The sequence below is a fragment of the Bos taurus genome, chromosome 17, assembly GCF_002263795.3.
Source record: "Bos taurus isolate L1 Dominette 01449 registration number 42190680 breed Hereford chromosome 17, ARS-UCD2.0, whole genome shotgun sequence".
In the NCBI taxonomy this organism is placed as follows: Eukaryota; Metazoa; Chordata; class Mammalia; order Artiodactyla; family Bovidae; genus Bos; species Bos taurus.
The window spans coordinates 10,054,517-10,071,300 of NC_037344.1; the positions used below are offsets into that span (position 1 = coordinate 10,054,517).

Consider the following 16,784-nt stretch of genomic DNA (forward strand, 5'->3'; position numbering starts at 1 on the left):
AGGAAAGTTAAGGGTTAACTGGAGAACTATGGAGGGAACACTTCATGCAAGGATGGGCCTGATGAAGGACAGAAATGGGAAGGATCCAACAGAAGAGGTGGCAAGAATACACTAAAGAATTGTACAGTAGAGCTCTTAATGACCCCGATAACCACGATGATGTGGTCACTCACCTAGAGCTGGATACCCTGGAGTGTGAAGTCAAGCGGGCCTCAGGAAGCATTACTATAAGTAAAGCTAGTGGAGGTGTTGGAATTCCAGCTGAGCTATTTCAAATCCTGAAAGGTGATGCCGTTAATGTGCTGCACTCAATATGCCAGCAAATTTGGAAAACTCAGCAGTGGTCCTAAGACTGGAAAAGGTCAGTTTTCATTCGAATCCCAAAGAAGGGCAATGCCGAAGAACGTTCAAACTTCCACACAATTGCTCTCATTTCACATGCTAGCAAGGTAATGCTCAAAATCCTCCAAGCTAGTCTTCAACAGTACATGAACCGAGAACTTACAGATGCCCAAGCTGGATTTGGAAAAGGCAGAGGAACCAGAGGTCAAACTGCCAACATCCACCAGATCATAGAGAAAGCAAGGGAATTTCAGAAAAATATCTACTTCGGCTTCACTGAGTATGCAAAAGCCTTTGACTGTGTGGATCAAAACAAAACTGTGGAAAATTCTTAAAGAGCTGGGAATACCAGACCACCTGACCTGCCCCCTGAGAAACCCATATGTAGGTCAAGAAGCAACAGTTAGAACTGGACATGGAAAAACTGGTTCAAAACTGGAAAAGGAGTATGGCGAGGCTGTATATTGTCACCCTGCTTATTTAACTTCCATGCAGAGTACATAATGCAAAACGGCAGAAACCACTCTAATGGCAGAAAGTGAAGAGGAACTTAGGAGCCTCTTGATAAGGGTGGAAGTGGAAAGTGAAAAAGCTGGCTTAACACTCAACATTCAAAAAAAACTAAGGTCATGGCATCCGGTCCCATCACTTCATGGTAAATAGGTGGGGAAAAAGTGGAAGCAGTGACAGACTATTTTGGTGGGCTCCAAAATCAGTGCTGATGGTGATTGCAGCCATGAAATAAAAAGACACTGCTCCTTGGAAGGAAGGCTGTGACAAACATAGACAGCATATTTAAAAGTAGAGACATCACTTTGACAACAAAGATCTACATAGTCAAAGCTATGGTTTTTCAAAGCAGTCATGTATGGATGTGAGAGATGGACCATAAAGAAAGCTGAGCACTAAAGAATTGATGCTTTTGAATTGTGGTGCTGGAGAAGACCCTGGAGAGTCCCTTGAACTGCTAGGAGATCAAACCAGTCAATCTTTAAGGAAATAAACCCTGAATATTTTTTGGAAGGACTGTTGCTGAAGCTGAAGCTTCAATACTTAGCCACCTGATTCGAAAAACTGACTCATTGGAAAAGATCCTGATGCTGGAAAAGATTGAAGGCAAAAGGAGAAATGGACATGAATCTGAGCAAACTCTGGGAGACAGTGGAGGGCAGAGGAGCCTGGTGGCATGACGTCCATGACTTAGTGACTGAACAACAACAACATTAATTAGGGAATCATTTCCTAACATCAAGTATTGGGCACAGACAGAGAAAGGTATAATTCTGAATCCTCCAGGAGACTAGAATACTCGAGAAGGCTTCCCAAAAGTGAAAACTAAATTACACCCTGAAGACAGGTCAGGATTGTCTTGAGCAAAAAGGAAGGGAGACATTTCAGGCAAAGGGAATCAACATTTGCAGTGAGCACCCAGGGGCTGCTTGAAGAGAGCAAACACACAATCCTAGGAAGAGAAAAGAAAAGCAAAAAAAAAGGAAGCACTATGCACTGTCACTTCTCTTAACTATAATCCTCGGAGATGTACATCGGCACGCACCTGGAACCGCGGGGGAGGGGCAGGCAGGAGAGTATATCAGGGTTTGCCAACATCGTCAGGAAATACATTAGAAATACACATCTTCCAGCTCCCCTCTAACCCTAAGCATCGCTCTTGGGTGGGATCCAGCACTGTGGGCTTCACAAGTCCTGCAAAGGGTCCTCATTGGCTCAAGTATGAGAAGCACTCCCCAACTTAATGAGAAATCTAGACTGAAGCATGCTTACAATAAATCCTTTAAAAGATACACAGGAAACATTCTACATATGTAAGAGGGAGACGGGTTTTGTCTAGCACCCAGGGAAAAAGATAAGTTCTTCAAATAGCAGGAAGTGTCCATTGTAACAAAAATCTCCTTTCCAGACTGGATTCAACTACTTACTTTGCCCTGTTTTTTTCAGGCCTCTCAAGGTTGGAGTACTTTCTATGACATTTTAAGACGTGTATGGGGACTTCCTGGTGGCCCAGGGGTTAAGGCTCTGTGCTCCCTATACTCGGAGCAAAGGTTGGGGAAATCAGATCCCACATGCTGAGCAGGGCCTGGCCTGAGACATAAAGCAGATAAATAAAGACTGAAGTGTTTTTTTTTTTTTTAATCTGTATGAATAAGAAGCTGGGGGATTCACTCCGCATTTGATTGACAACCAAAAATATCAAGCTTTTCATGTCTCAGCAGTGGATGTGCTATGAACTGAGCACGGGCTGCATCGTGGCTCATAATGCCACTGCTCCACAGAACCACCACGAAGAACTGACTAAACTGCTGTCCACTGACCGGGACAGTTACTGACAAGACTGGAGGCTTGGTCTGTGCTTTAAAACACACACACACACACACTAATACACCTCAAATCCCACTGCTAGAGTGCCCTGCATTACAGCTTCTGGGTTCCGATGTAGCCACTGTTACTTTTGCTTCTGGCACAAAAGTGAAAAATTATTCTTACTTTTAAAAGAGAACGGTAAAAATGATAGGCCCATTTGAGTAACATGTAATTTAAATCCACAATACAGTCTTCAGCATTTAAATACATGTATGCGACAATCTTTGGGGGGAAAAAACTCCTCTGGAGAACGTGTACCCATATTTTGAGTTCCACTTGGATTTTCAGCTAGATTTTGCAAAGTCTTTAGGTCACCCCCAAATTTCAGAATAACATACCAGATTTGTCCCTGCCTCTTTTAATACTTAATAAGTTCATAATGATTTCATGTGAATCCAGCAGTAACTATAAAAAGCCAAGTACTGTGAGGAACAGTTTTCAATTCCATTTAAAGTCCCAAGAATGCTCAGCTAGGGTCAAATGACATCATTATCTGTGACTTATTTTAAGCAACTTTGATTTTTTTTCCCCCACTTTAAAGGCAGGACACCCAGATACTCTCAGGTTGAATTACAGATGTATTTTTGGATGTCACTTGATTGACTAATCAAGTCATGTCATGTAATTATTAGTGGAGTTGTTTTATTTTCCCTTCTCTGAGCATTTGTTTGAAGTCTGACGTTGCACACCACCACCGATGTGCATTTACTCCACAACTGCAGGCAGTAGAGAAAGACACACCCTCAAGCAGTCAAACCAAGCCCACGCATGGTATTCTGTTTGTATTGGAATTATTTACCCTAATACACATGAGCATCTGCATATGCCTGGCACTCAACCACACTGAGAAGACAAAATCAGATATTTCATTCATCAATTGTCAATTATACATGATCACACAGAGTAAACAGAGTAAGGCATTAGTATGACACTCATAAAAATTCCTATCATTAAGATATCATCCTATAGAAAACTTAAAAGTCTACTGATCACAAGGCAAGATTTTCATCTTTCTAAAAGTCTGTGGTAACTAATGAGAAAACCTCCCGAGCAGGACAATAACAACTTCCTTTGTGCAACCCCAAACTTCTACAAATTGAACTTAAAACAGATTTGAAATAGCATCCACCCATCCCTTCCATACTGGGAACACACAGACCCTATTCCCTTTGGTTTATGGACCCTCTCCTCTGTGGCATCCCCACAGATTAAGAGTGCAAAGGTCCTGAGGTCTCAGGCTATAGGACTGACCTGGCACATAAAACTTCAGAATAAAAATCACCGCCCCCCTTCCCTCAGCACCCAACAGAAGAGCACAGCTACTTACGCAGTGGGTGCCCAGTCCCCGAAGCTGCCCCCGTCTGTAAGCAGGTGGTTCCGGTCTGGTCCAGGGTGCCCAAGGGCAGTGGCAGTCGTGGGAGACGGAGAGGAAAGCGAGTCCAGGCTGCTGGGAGGGGTGTCCTCCTTAGGAAGACTGGGACGGTCACCTAGGGAGGAGAAAAAGGCATTAACTTTCAAACAAATGCTCAGAGGAGAAAAAAACAACTCCACTAATAACTACATGGCCTCACTTGATGAGTCAATCCAATTATATCCAAAATTACATTTACAATGCAGTCTGAGAGTATGTTGGTGCCCTGTCTTCAGGGATTTTCTTGTTTTTTTTTTTGTTTTTTTTTTTTAAATCAAAGATGCTTAAAATAAATCATAGATAATACAAAATGAGGAGTTTTTCCCCACAAGAAAAAAAGCAATAATCAAAGTCAGATCAAGACGGAAGATGAATAAATGGCAGCCACAATGACTTCCTGGTCTCTAAGGACCACAGTCATAAATCAGCGATAACCTCAAGAGCAATGCAGAGCAGCGCATCAACCCTGCCGGGTCCAGCCTCTTTCTTTCCAGCCACATGATGACTCTTCAAGCTACTGCCAATCGCCACCTACCACATAAATTCAACAACTTGCAAGGGACCTTGTTTTCTGAGCTGAAATCTTAGATTACAATTTAGCAGCCCAACTGATTAAACTGTGGACAAGAAGAAACTTCCATTTGCTGGTGAACATGAAGATGTTCTACAAGAACTAGGCCCAGGCAGTGACTACAGGGGATGACTTTTTTTTTAAGATTTATTTACTTGGCTGCACTGAGTCTTTGTTGCTACAGGCTTTCTCGAGCTGCAGAAAGCGGAGGGCCTCTTCATTTACGGGCTCCTCGCTGAGGCGGCTTCTCTGGCTGTGAAGCGCAGGCTCCAGGTGCTTCAGCAGCGGCAGCACACGGGCTCCGGAGCACAGGCTCAAGAGTCGTGATGCTCAGGCTTAGCGGCTCTGCGGAACATGGGATCCTCCGGACCAGGGATCAAACCCCTATCTTTTGCATTGGCAGGCAGATTCTTAACCACTCAACCACCAGACCACGGAAGTCCCCAGAGATGAACTTACACTCAAACAGAAGAAGCGTTTCTTAAATGGGTTCCATGATTCATTCACTCAGAGAGGACCATTTGGTGAAATACATCTAGTATCATTTGTACACATGACGAGCTTGGGCGGAAACTGCAGAAGGTGGGTAGGAGCTCAGAAGAGCTTCTGTCTCTCCCAACTGGTCTGCTCACTTCCGTGGTACTGTCAGCCCACATCACAGCTTGGCCCATTCAGCCAAAGTCACGGACCCCATTAAATCGTAACCACTCAAGGGTGTCTTCCAGAGGCAGCAACTTTCTATTAAGATGGCAATGGCTTGGCCTTGATTTTTATAAATAATGGGTCACGAGAGTTGCTCAACAAACTGCCATGGCAGCAGATAACACACAATGTGGATGGTCACACCCTCGCCACAAACAGCTTCCAGCTGATTAAAGCTTCCTTCTTCCTCAGGCCTAAGTCCCAGAAATAGAGGATGTATGAACGCTGGGAACCCACTCTCAGAAAAGCATATTAGACATACTTCAGCTCTACTCATCACAGAGCACAAGCGAAATCCCTGGCCTCTGATTAGGCTCATTTCCAAAATACTAATCTTGAAAACTGACTGTGTGAAAAATTTTTACTTAACTCTGACCCAGCTTACAACTAAGGCTAAAAGGATCTGAGGAGCAAAGATCTGGAAAAGCAGAATTCAGGCAAGAAGGAATTAGAGATGGTGGTGGCTGGAAGAAGGGATCCCTTAAGGAAGCACTGAGGGGGGTGCATGGTCCTGTGCAGAAGACTGTGGTGAGGGAGGGTTTTCTGAGCTTTTTTCTTTTTTAAATGCATGGTTGGGGAAGGAGATATAATGAGCAAGAGGTGAACATCACGTGATCCCTGTGGGCAGGTCTTCTCCCTGAGCAAAGTCTCTCTATAAAAGCCTTGTTCTCTCTCCCCATTCATAAACACACGGTCCAGAATACTGCATGGACATAGAGAATACACATATGGATACTGAGGGGGAAGGGGGAGTGGGATGAATTGGGAGATCTAGGTACATGATTGATACTGTGTATAAAATAGATAATTAAAGAGGACTACTGCATAGCCCAGGGAACCCTACTCAACACTGTGATGACTTAGACAGGAAGGAAATCCAAAAAAAGAGGGGAGGAGATATACGCACAGCTTCTGGCTCTGCTGTACGGCAGAGACTAACACAATGTAAAGCAACCATACTCCAATAAAATTAAAAAAAAAAAAAAAAAACAGAATACCATATGCTTCCTCTTCCAGTGAGCTTCCTTTTCCTACAGCCCTTCACCACAAACACATTTAGCTAATTGGGATAATTCAGCCCCGAAGAGAAGGGCTCATTTTCAGGCCAATGAACCGAAACCCACTGCTAGATTTCTGTGATTTCCTTTGGGTTTATTTTTGTTCTGGGATACAGTCCACTCTGCAGCAAAGGCTGCCTCCCTCTGTGCCTGGAGAGCTCTGTCCATCCAGTTCTCGGCGAATGAGACCTGGAGCTCCAGCTTTTCCTGGGCCCTTCCGGGTATCGCTCAGTCATTCTGGGCAACCACTCCCTTTAAAACTAGGACGGCCTCTTGTGTAACCACAGCACACCGTCTAAAGCAAACTCTGAAATGTTTTCTGGCACGACAGCTGCCAATTCGGGGTTTGGCTAGAAGGTGCAAACGCGGACCAGTTCTGCAGTAGGACAGGGTAACCTCCACAGTGGGTCGCACGCCAGCAGCTTCCTGGCGGCAGGAGGCTGGACGCTGGCCCTCTGCTCGCTGGGCCACGGGCCCTGTCTCCAGGGCAGGGCCTGACCCAGCAAAAGCAGCAAGTGGGCCTATTACTCCCTGCCTCATTCCTACAAGGAGAAAGCTGACACTGAGAAGTAGCTTGAGGAAGTGGAGCCCAGGGTCCCAAGTTCCTTTCCAAAGGTACATGCCTGAAACACTCGCTCAACCACAGACACTAGCTCATGGCCAGCCCCTCCAATTCTGTCCCCAAGCAGACTGACACAGCACACACTGTCACTCAACATATTAAATCACACGCCGGTAAGAGAATTTCTCCCTTCCTTCCTGCCAAAGGGTGGCAATCTGAACCCTCAAGTGAAAAAAAAATATTGATACAAGGGCACAGGTGTACACAAACTGATCAAAGAGCTCCCTCAAAACTCCCTTCTCTCCCACTGTTTAGGAAAGCGCTTTTCTACTTAAGAATCACGGAATTTGAGGAAACATTAATATCAGGCATGGAAAGTTAAATACTCTAAAAGTTTAGTTTACCAACACCAAATGACTTCTTTGTAACTATTAACAGGAGGAAAATAATAAAGCTTTAAAAAATTCCATGTTCGACAATATCGGGAATAAAGACGATAAATTAAGACGTTAAATCCTGTGAAGCTCACAGGAATAAAGACGATGAATAAAGACGTCAAATCCTGTGAAGCTCACTTGTACTTGAGAAGCAAAGTCAGACACCCGCATCACTTTTCACCTTGCATTTCTTCCGTGTCACACAACCTGTTAGTTTAGGTGCTACCCGTCAACAGGCATCTCCAGACACACACATCACCTACGAGTAACAAGGCTGAGCTGGGTACGTGAGCAAGAATGGTTCTGAAGGGCTTTCGTGAGCAACAGACTCCAAGAGGAGAAAGGCACTAGAAGAGAACCACCAGCATCTCGGAGAGAGAAAGACGTCCTCACAATTAACCCCGGATTAATTCCCACCTTCTCCATAAGCTCTTGCCAACCACATTTTCTGCCTGTTCTCTCCTCTCTCACAACAGCAAGTGCAGTCAAGTCCACACTGCACTGTCGACGCTTCCACGACCTGATTTTAGCTCCCCACCACCGTTACACATCTTCTGAGGGTGGAGTCTGCCTCTCATCTTGGTAACCCTTAGAACACAAGGCACTGCCAGGCAGATCAGGAGGCTTCAGGAAATACTGACTGTGGACTCACTGCCAGGGAAGAGATCGTGATATTGCAAAGCCAGTACCTCCAGGAATTAGCAAGGAAAAAACCCTACAAACCTCAAGGGAGTCCTGTTATGAAATCTGCACACAGTTTCTGAGGATTGTCCTCTCCCCTTTGAAGCCACAGTCATCCTCTCTTCAATTTGCTGAGGTTCTGCTTACATACAGTAAGTCCCGGACATACGACCCATCAAGTTGTGAATTTTCAAAGATGCAAATATGAGCTCCATCAACGTTAGGCATGAGAGAGAGCACAGCTTGCCCCCTGGCTCTGATTGCTGACAGTCCTTCAGCTCTACCATCTCCCACCTCCTCTCCCTCCTCCAGTCTAACTCTTGATGCCAGCCCCTGTATGCCAGCGGTTGCACTATACTACTGGACTTTTCAAGGTACTCTACTGTAAGATTAAAAATGTTCTATTTTTGTGTTCATTTTTTAATGTGTTATTTGTGTGAAAGGTATGATAAACCTATTGCATCACTGTACTATATAGGCGATTGTGGTGGTTGAGAACCTAGGCTAACTTTGTTGGACTCACAAATGTGTTCTCGGAACACAACTCATTCATATGTAGTGTACAAGGCACACGACCCTCAAGTTCTTGCCTTAGATAACTGGGTGAATGGAGAGTTATCGATTGAAATAGGGAATGAAAAGCAAGGAGCAAGTGAGCTGGGTGTGGGACATAAACCAGCTGTGGACATGGTTTTGAGGACATAGGTTTGAGGGATGAGTAACAGATCCAGGGGATCTGGTTAAACAGCTCCAGGACCCTGCAGAGAGGTCTGGGATAGTTTCATTGATGTGAGAGGTATGTGGGTAGAGTGAAGTCATTGCAATGGATGGAGAGAGCAATGGAGATGTAAAAATGGAAGAGAACCCTGGAGGAACTTTAGTGTAAGGAGCAGGCTTCTCCTTACTGGTGGTGGTGGTGGTGGTGGTGGTTGCTGTCATTCTGGTAAAGAGAAAGAAGTGTTGTAAGTATTTAGGACTTCCCCCTAGACATAGACTCACATTAAAAAATGGACCCAAAAAAAAATTCACAAGGACATGCCTTCATGCCAGCTACTTGGATGGCCAAAAAGTTCATTTGAGTTTTTCCGTTATGGCTTCTGGAAAAACTCGAACAAACTTTTTGACCAAGCCAATAGATTCATTACTTATTCTGATTTCTTTATGACCCTGAGCATGTGCAGGAGTGGTTTGTTCTCATGAGCGACTAAAACAATCTTCAATGACTGGCAGAGAACTGAACAGGAAGAGGGAAGAAGAACTCTATAATTCTACCAAAGTTAACACAGAGAATGTGTATCTCCTATATTCTAATATACTAATCAACTTTTACTCTAGTCAACTGAACTTTCTTGGTCTGATGATGACAAGGTGAAACTCTCCACTCATCTTCTGCTAATTTCACTTAAACAGAACTGCCGTTGCATTGTTGGAGGGAATGAGGCTCACAGTTATCCTTCCCATTTCATTCATTTCTTCTTTGTCCTCCTCTCAAATCACTTCCTAATCGTTAAGAAGTCAGAGATGGTTCCCTTTGAATCCCTCTCCAGCTGTTTTCTACTTAGCCTAGGATGCTTGGGCATGAGCTGAAACTGTAGAAGGTTTCCGTTATTTCTCAGGGACAGCCTATCTGCACTAGTAAGGCTGGTCCATGTCCCCACCTCTCAAACATCCTGGCTGATGAATTAGCAGAAGAAAGAAAGAAAAGGAAAATGGACAGAAAAGAGGAAAGAAATAAAGCAAAAAAAAAAAAAAAAGAGCTAATGCATTAGTTGAACTTAACTCTTGACAAACCCCCCAGTTACACGTTTGGTTAATTGGAAGACAACAGTAGATTCCCTCTGTAGTTCTCCTGGCACACAAACACCCCTTCCATCAAATCAGAATAAACTTAGATGCTCCTAAATATCAAGCAGCTAGTGGTCACAAGAACCAAAGAAAGATTTATTGAGAACAAAGTAACTATACTTACAACAACACAGTTAACACTTTTACAATACAGATCAGAATAAACTTAGATGCTCCTAAATATCAAGCAGCTAGTCACTAGAATCAAAGAAAGATTTATTGAGAACAAAGTAACTGTACTTATAGCAACAGTAACACTTTAACAATAAAGATCAGTCAGGAAATTTTCAGTCAAGAAGACAATGAAATTTTAAAAGGACACCCACATTTTTTCCCACATATACCCAAAACAACAAAAATGAAATGATTTATTTTTTATTTTTTAAAAATAAACTTGTAGTTGAAAAACTTGCTTCACATTTCTGTGAAATAGAAATAAAAAGAAAATAGTTTCAGAAGTCAGTGGAGCTCAAGCCAGAAGTCTACTGGCTCCAGGACTCATCAAAACCAGCAGAACCAGTAGACATTTCAATCCTGGGGTGTCCTTAGACCAATACACCTACAATACACCAGGCATGATTCGGGGGTAGAACCAGGCTTTCCGTTGTGGAATTAGGGGTTGGGAGACACCACACTAAATGAAGGTCAAAAATCTATGATGAAGTGCGCTGCTTGCCTATGAAATGGGTTTAGTAAGCTTGTGTGCTCCCCTCCCCGGAATGAGAGTTATGTACGGGAATAATCGCTGCTTCTGAACCAAAACACCTGGTTCAACCCGGTGAACCCGATAAAGGCAAAGCCAGAAGTGGAATAGAAAGAAAGAAAGGAGAAGAGAAGGAGACTCCAAACCATCCTAAGCACAGGCACACACACAGCCCTCCTGAGCAAGGGCCTTGCACCTACAATGTCTAAGAACACAAGGAAAACCAGGAGAGCAAACTCAACAAAAATTCAGCATTTAGAGATCTGTAACACAAAAGAGAAGTGAAACTGCCAACATCCAGACCCCAGAAAAAGAACTACACTGAACAGACATATTTAAAGAGATAATGACCAATTCCTCAAAATGAAAGAGTCTCAAAGACCTCGAAAGACTTCAATCTATTTAATAAAGGACTCAGAGTACCAAACAGGGAAATAAAGAAAATGGTGCTCATAAGATATGTTATTGAGGAATCTGAGAATATCAAATATGGAGAAGAAAATAAAAAGCATCCTGACAGGGAAGATATTTTTTAAAAAGACCCAGAATGACATCAGAGTTCTCAACAGTAAAACTGAATGCATAGCAATATGTTTTAAGTACTGAAGGAGAATTTTGAGCATACAACTGTATACTCAAACTGCCATTCAAATGTGACGGCATAATAAACATATTAGACATACAATCACCCAAACTTTGGCACATAAAAAACTGCAGCGATAACACTCTTAAAAGACAATTTTCAAATATTTAAATAAATGAAGCACTATGATATTTTCAATGTCTACTGTTGTTCTCTGAAAACTTTAAGAGAAAAGAAAAAAGGAAAAAATAACCAAATTGATCCAGAACCTAGAGTCATATCAACATGATGGGGGTGGGCAGCACAGAAAGGAAATGTAGAGTTCATTAGTTATTTATCTTATTAGAGATGGAGAAAGAAACATGGTTGAGTTTAAGAAAAGTGAAAGTTGCTCAGTCACGTCCAACTCTTTGAGACCATGGACTGTAGTCCGCCAGGCTCCTCTATCCGTGGAATTCTCCAGGCAAGAATACGGGAGTGCATAGCCATTCCCTCCTGAAGGAGATCTCCCAACCCAGGGATTGAATCCGGGTCTCCTGCACTGTGGGCAGATTCTTTACCCCCTCAGCCATCAAGTTTAAGAAGCCAATAGATAAATGAGATCACAAATCTCAAAGCTACCTTAAAAACAAAGACAGAATATACATTAGTGGAAAGAGCAGAAGAACACTTGCTTTAGTAGAGAGAAAAGAGGAAAGGAAAAAAATTAAAAAGCAAAAGGTATCAAAAATAATTAAGTAAAAACTGTAAAATCACAGAAATCCTAACATAATGGTAACTGCAGTACATTATATATAAATGGATTAAACTCACAAATTAAAAGGCAGTGATTCTCCAATGTATTTTTTAAATCCAATAATGTGTTGACTACAAGACACTTAAAGCAAAAAGACAAAGGTTGAAAATTAAAAAATAAAGCTATCCTGGGCAAATATAAATCAAAATAAAGTTAATGACCTTAGTAAACACAAAGAGGGTCATTTTACATTGATAAAGGGATAAGATTATGGAACAAGAAGATAAATACCTAACAATATGCCTCAAGCAACATATAGAACTGTACAGAAAAGATAAAAAATCAACTACTGCAATTGGAGATTTTAACATACTCTTCTCAGGCAGTGCTATCAGACAGGACAAAAAGAGAGAGAAATTAAGGTATCTGTAATCAATAATGCTAAGCATTCTGTTTTATACACACATACTTTGAAAGAAACAGAAGATAAATATTTTATAAGAATAAACTGTTTTTGAAGGAAATATTTCGAAGGATGAAATTATATATACTCTCTTCTCATGCCAAAATTGTAAAATATTTAGAACTTAATAAAAGGATAGATTTTTATGATTTCAATATGCTGTTAAACTAAATATGGTTAAAAAGAGAATCATAATCGAAATTTAAAAAGATTTAGAACTCAATGATAAAGATATTTCATATCAAAATTTGTGAAACACAGCACAATAACACCAAGAAGAAGAATTTTAGAGCTCTAAAATATTTATTAGGAAAAAAAGAAGATTCAGAACATTTTCTATGCCATATTTAAATAGGCAATTTTCCTAAATAGTGATAGTGAAAGGGTCATCATGATTGAATACTGAAGTTAAATTCAATCACAGTAAACCCTAAAAACTAGAATTTATTAAAATCTATTTGATGTATTTTATATTTTAGTGTACTCACTCAGCAAGGATTACCTGTATACTATAATTAATATACACATGCTATTCTTTAAAGTAAAAAACTAATATTCTTAACTGCTATTTTTATTATTGATTGGTATGTAGGACTTCCTTAGGGGGAAGAAATCTCTAAAATCACAATGGAAATTGACTAGAAAATATAATCAGACATATAAAAATTCACTACCTAAGTATAGAGAAATAAATCTCAAGGCTAAAATAACCTGTTTTACTTTTGAGTGTGCACGTGTGAGTGTGCATGCTCAGTCAATTCTGACTCTCTGTGACCCCACAGACTGTATTCCCGACAGGCTCCTCTGTCGAGTGGCTTCTACCAAAACCAGGTGTACTCCTTCCCCAGCAGGGGGTGGAAAGCTGATGTGGTAACAGACACCTCAAATCCCTCTCCCCTTGTGCGTGCATTCATTCTCCTGTCATTCTGCATTCTCTATCTTTTAAACAGGGCTTCCCAATAATAACCAATAATGTCTTGCTTAGCGTGTCAGCATCTTCTTTGTCCATTTGGTATGTGTGTTCTCATGATGCTGCTCCCAAGGAAGACTCAGGTGCCAAACATTTGGGCTTTATGTCTGAAGCTGAAGAGCACGCAGCATCTGCAACTTCAGAGGAGACTGAGAAAGGCTATCCCCAAGAAAAGACATGTCTGGGTACGAGTCACAGAAGCAGACAAACAGTTGTAATGAAGCTAAATGCAAAGAGGCTGAAACTGGGAGGGGATGATGAAATGCTGCAGGAGGAGAGTTTTGTTTGTTTTGCTAACTTATATAAGCCTGTTTAAAACACGACCTTTGAACTAAGCAGAAAATAGTCATGCTGCCCCAGTTTCCATCATGTGGTAGATATTATAACATCAATAAAATGTCCTTCGAGCCACAGTGGTCGTTCCTCCTAAGGTCACCCGGGACATGCAGTGTACTAAAAAGGAGAGGGGTGCCTGGTATCAGGAACAGTACTCCCAAACTCATTTCACAGATACTCTGACTAAATAATTCTTACTCAGCTAAAATGAAGTCTGAGTTGCCGTATTTCATCATGTCAAAAACTAGTTTCTAAAACTGCACTGACTAGTGTAAAGCAGAATAAACCAAACCCTCCCCTTTACCCAATATGCAGTGGACTTGACCTTGTAAACAAAACCTGCTGCTGGGAAGTCGCTTCAGTCGTGTCCGACTCTGTGCGACCCCACAGACGGCAGCCCGCCAGGCTCAGCCATCCCTGGGATTCTCCAGGCAAGAACACCGGAGTGGGTTGCCATTTCCTTCTCCAATGCACGAAAGTGAAAGGTGAAAGTGAAGTCGCTCAGTCGTGTCTGACTCTTAGCGACCCCATGGACTGCAGCCTACCAGGCTCCCCCGTCCCTGGGATTCTCCAGGCAAGAACACCAGAGTGGGCTGCCATTTCCTTCTCCAATGCATGAAAGTGAAGTCGCTCAGTCGTGTCCAACTCTTAGTGACCCCATGGACTACAGCCTACCAGGCTCTTCCGTCCATGGGATTTTCCAGGCAAGAGTACTGAAGTGGGTTGCCATTGCCTTCTCCAGTAAACAAAAGCTAATGCTGAACAAATATGGAAGTGACCTCCATACATAAAGCTAAACCTGTCTAGGAGCCAGTGTGAAGCTTCAGCTGTATGAGACTGGTGGCACAGTGGATGGGAGTCCGCCTGCCAATGCAGGGGCTACAGGTTTGAGCCCTGGTCTGGGAGGTTTCCACGTGCTGTGGAACAGCCAATCCTGAGCACCACAGACACAACTACGGAGCCCACGAGCCACAACTATTGAACCCATGTGCCTCTACATGAAGTCCATGCACCTAGAGCCTGCGCTCTGCAACAAGAGGAGCCACTGCAAGGACAAGCCTAGGCGCTGCCACAAGGAGCAGCCCCTGCTCGCTGCAACCACAGAAAGCCCATGCAGAGCGGTGAAGACCCAGCACTATCAAAGAAAAAAAAATGCCCCCATCAACCTTCATAAGGCCAATATAACAGATGGGATGTGGGATGTGGACTGACAATGGGCTTTTAAGGCCGACAGACATCAAAGGATTCAGCCACAATTTGTTCTTTAATGACTTTGTGCACAGGGAGAGCAGCATGCACCGAGCAGTGCTAGTCCCTGACATGCAGCTGTGAATGTGTGTTAGTTGCTCAGTCGTGTCCAACTCTTTGGGACCTCATGGACTGTAGCCTGCCAGGCTCCTCTGTCCATGGAGTTCTCCAGGCAAGAATACTGGAGTGGGCTGCCATTTCCTTCTCCAGCAGATCTTCCTGACCCAGGGATCGAACCTGGGTCTTCCACATTGCAGGCAGAATCTTTACCGTCTGAGCCACCACAGAAGCCCTGAAATGTGGTTAATAAAAGTCAAAGTACACTACTTAACTCATGAGGAATGAGACCTCATAGAACTATCATGCTGGATCAGAATACTCATCTACCTAGGACAGCACTCCACTTTTAACAAGGACACTCAAGAACACTTGAGTCATTCACGGCTTACTCTTCCCACCTAAGTCTTAAAAGTACAGCATAATGTCTCCTTGCTTTCAAATTACTGGGTGAGACTGCTGTAAACAATGGAACATTCAAGGGTTCCAACTCTGAGTAAAGGAGCATGACTTCCACAACAGTAGCTGGAGCACAACTCCTGCTCCAAAGGGAGGATTACAGTTTTGTCCAGCATTTTGGTTTTGCATCTGGTCCTTAGCGCTAGCATCACCATAACAACTAACATGCAGATAAAAGGGTGACCAGATAGTCAAATTTACTGTGAGACTGAGGGAAATGGGAAAAGCCTACACACACTCCAATAACACAGAAGAGCCTGTCTTACCTAACTGGACTATCTAGGCCTGGTTTTATCAAGTGGTCCACTCTTTGGTGGTGAGAAAAAGTAAACAGGCTTGTTTCTTCATAACCACTTTTTAAACACTCACCCAGAGCCTCATGGAGTTCTATGAGCTTCTAGAACTAAAAGCTGCAGCATACACACGGAATGACCAGTGTACAGCAGAGGAGTCTGTGAGCAGCATGGCTGAGAAGTGACAGCATCAGGTCCCAGACCCCATTAACACCTAAAAGCCAAAGAAAACCCAGCACTGCCTTCACAGCTTTGCATATGCTGATCCATCTCAACTAAAATGGCCAAGGAATTAAGAGAACTTGCCTTATGAGACACTGCCAATAGCAGCATTAAACAGGTAAGATCAACAGAGAGAAAGAGACATCCAAGGCAAGACAAAAATTAAAGCTGATGTAGTTTTCAGGCCAGGTATTCTTATCCTTCTCAAAACATAGGCCAAAAGAGTTACATCTTAAACATCAGCTTCAATTAACTGAAAAAGTGTACACACACATGCACACAACTCCATGTGTCCCTGCCCATACATGCAATTTCTGTCTTAAACCAATTAGAATAATAAAGACAGGTTAGGAAACTCAAAGTTTGAATTTAAAATTAAACTTTTGTAATCGCTAATATGATGGGGTACGTTTCTTTAAAAAGAGCAAATCCCACCCTCCCATGCAAAGGGAATTCTCCTTTGCTATCCACAGATCAGTAGGTAGTAAACGACTACTATGAGAAAACAAGTCTGGATTCTCTGATTAGAAAATCTATCCTAAGTCTTCCATTAGGGAAACAGAGGGGAGGGGACTATAAGAAATTAACCCAGCCAACCGTCCATTAAGGAAAGCACACTAATTTACTTCTCAGCAGTGAAAGGTGCACTGAGAGACCAGTTCTAACTGTCAAGTGGAAAGAAAGGTTCCTAAAGTCCCAGTGACCTTAATTCTTGACTCTGCTGCA

At 42.6% G+C, this 16,784-nt stretch overlaps 1 protein-coding gene across 10 annotated transcripts in view; it reads right to left on the reverse strand.

Annotated features, from left to right (window-relative positions):
• ARHGAP10 (Rho GTPase activating protein 10) overlaps positions 1–16,784 on the reverse strand; it is a 384,335-nt gene that overhangs the window by 34,094 nt on the left and 333,457 nt on the right. For all 10 annotated transcript variants that reach the window (XM_059875959.1, XM_024977157.2, XM_024977154.2 and 7 more), the window contains 1 exon segment: positions 4,049–4,208. In XM_059875959.1, coding sequence (XP_059731942.1) covers positions 4,049–4,208 — 160 coding nt within the window.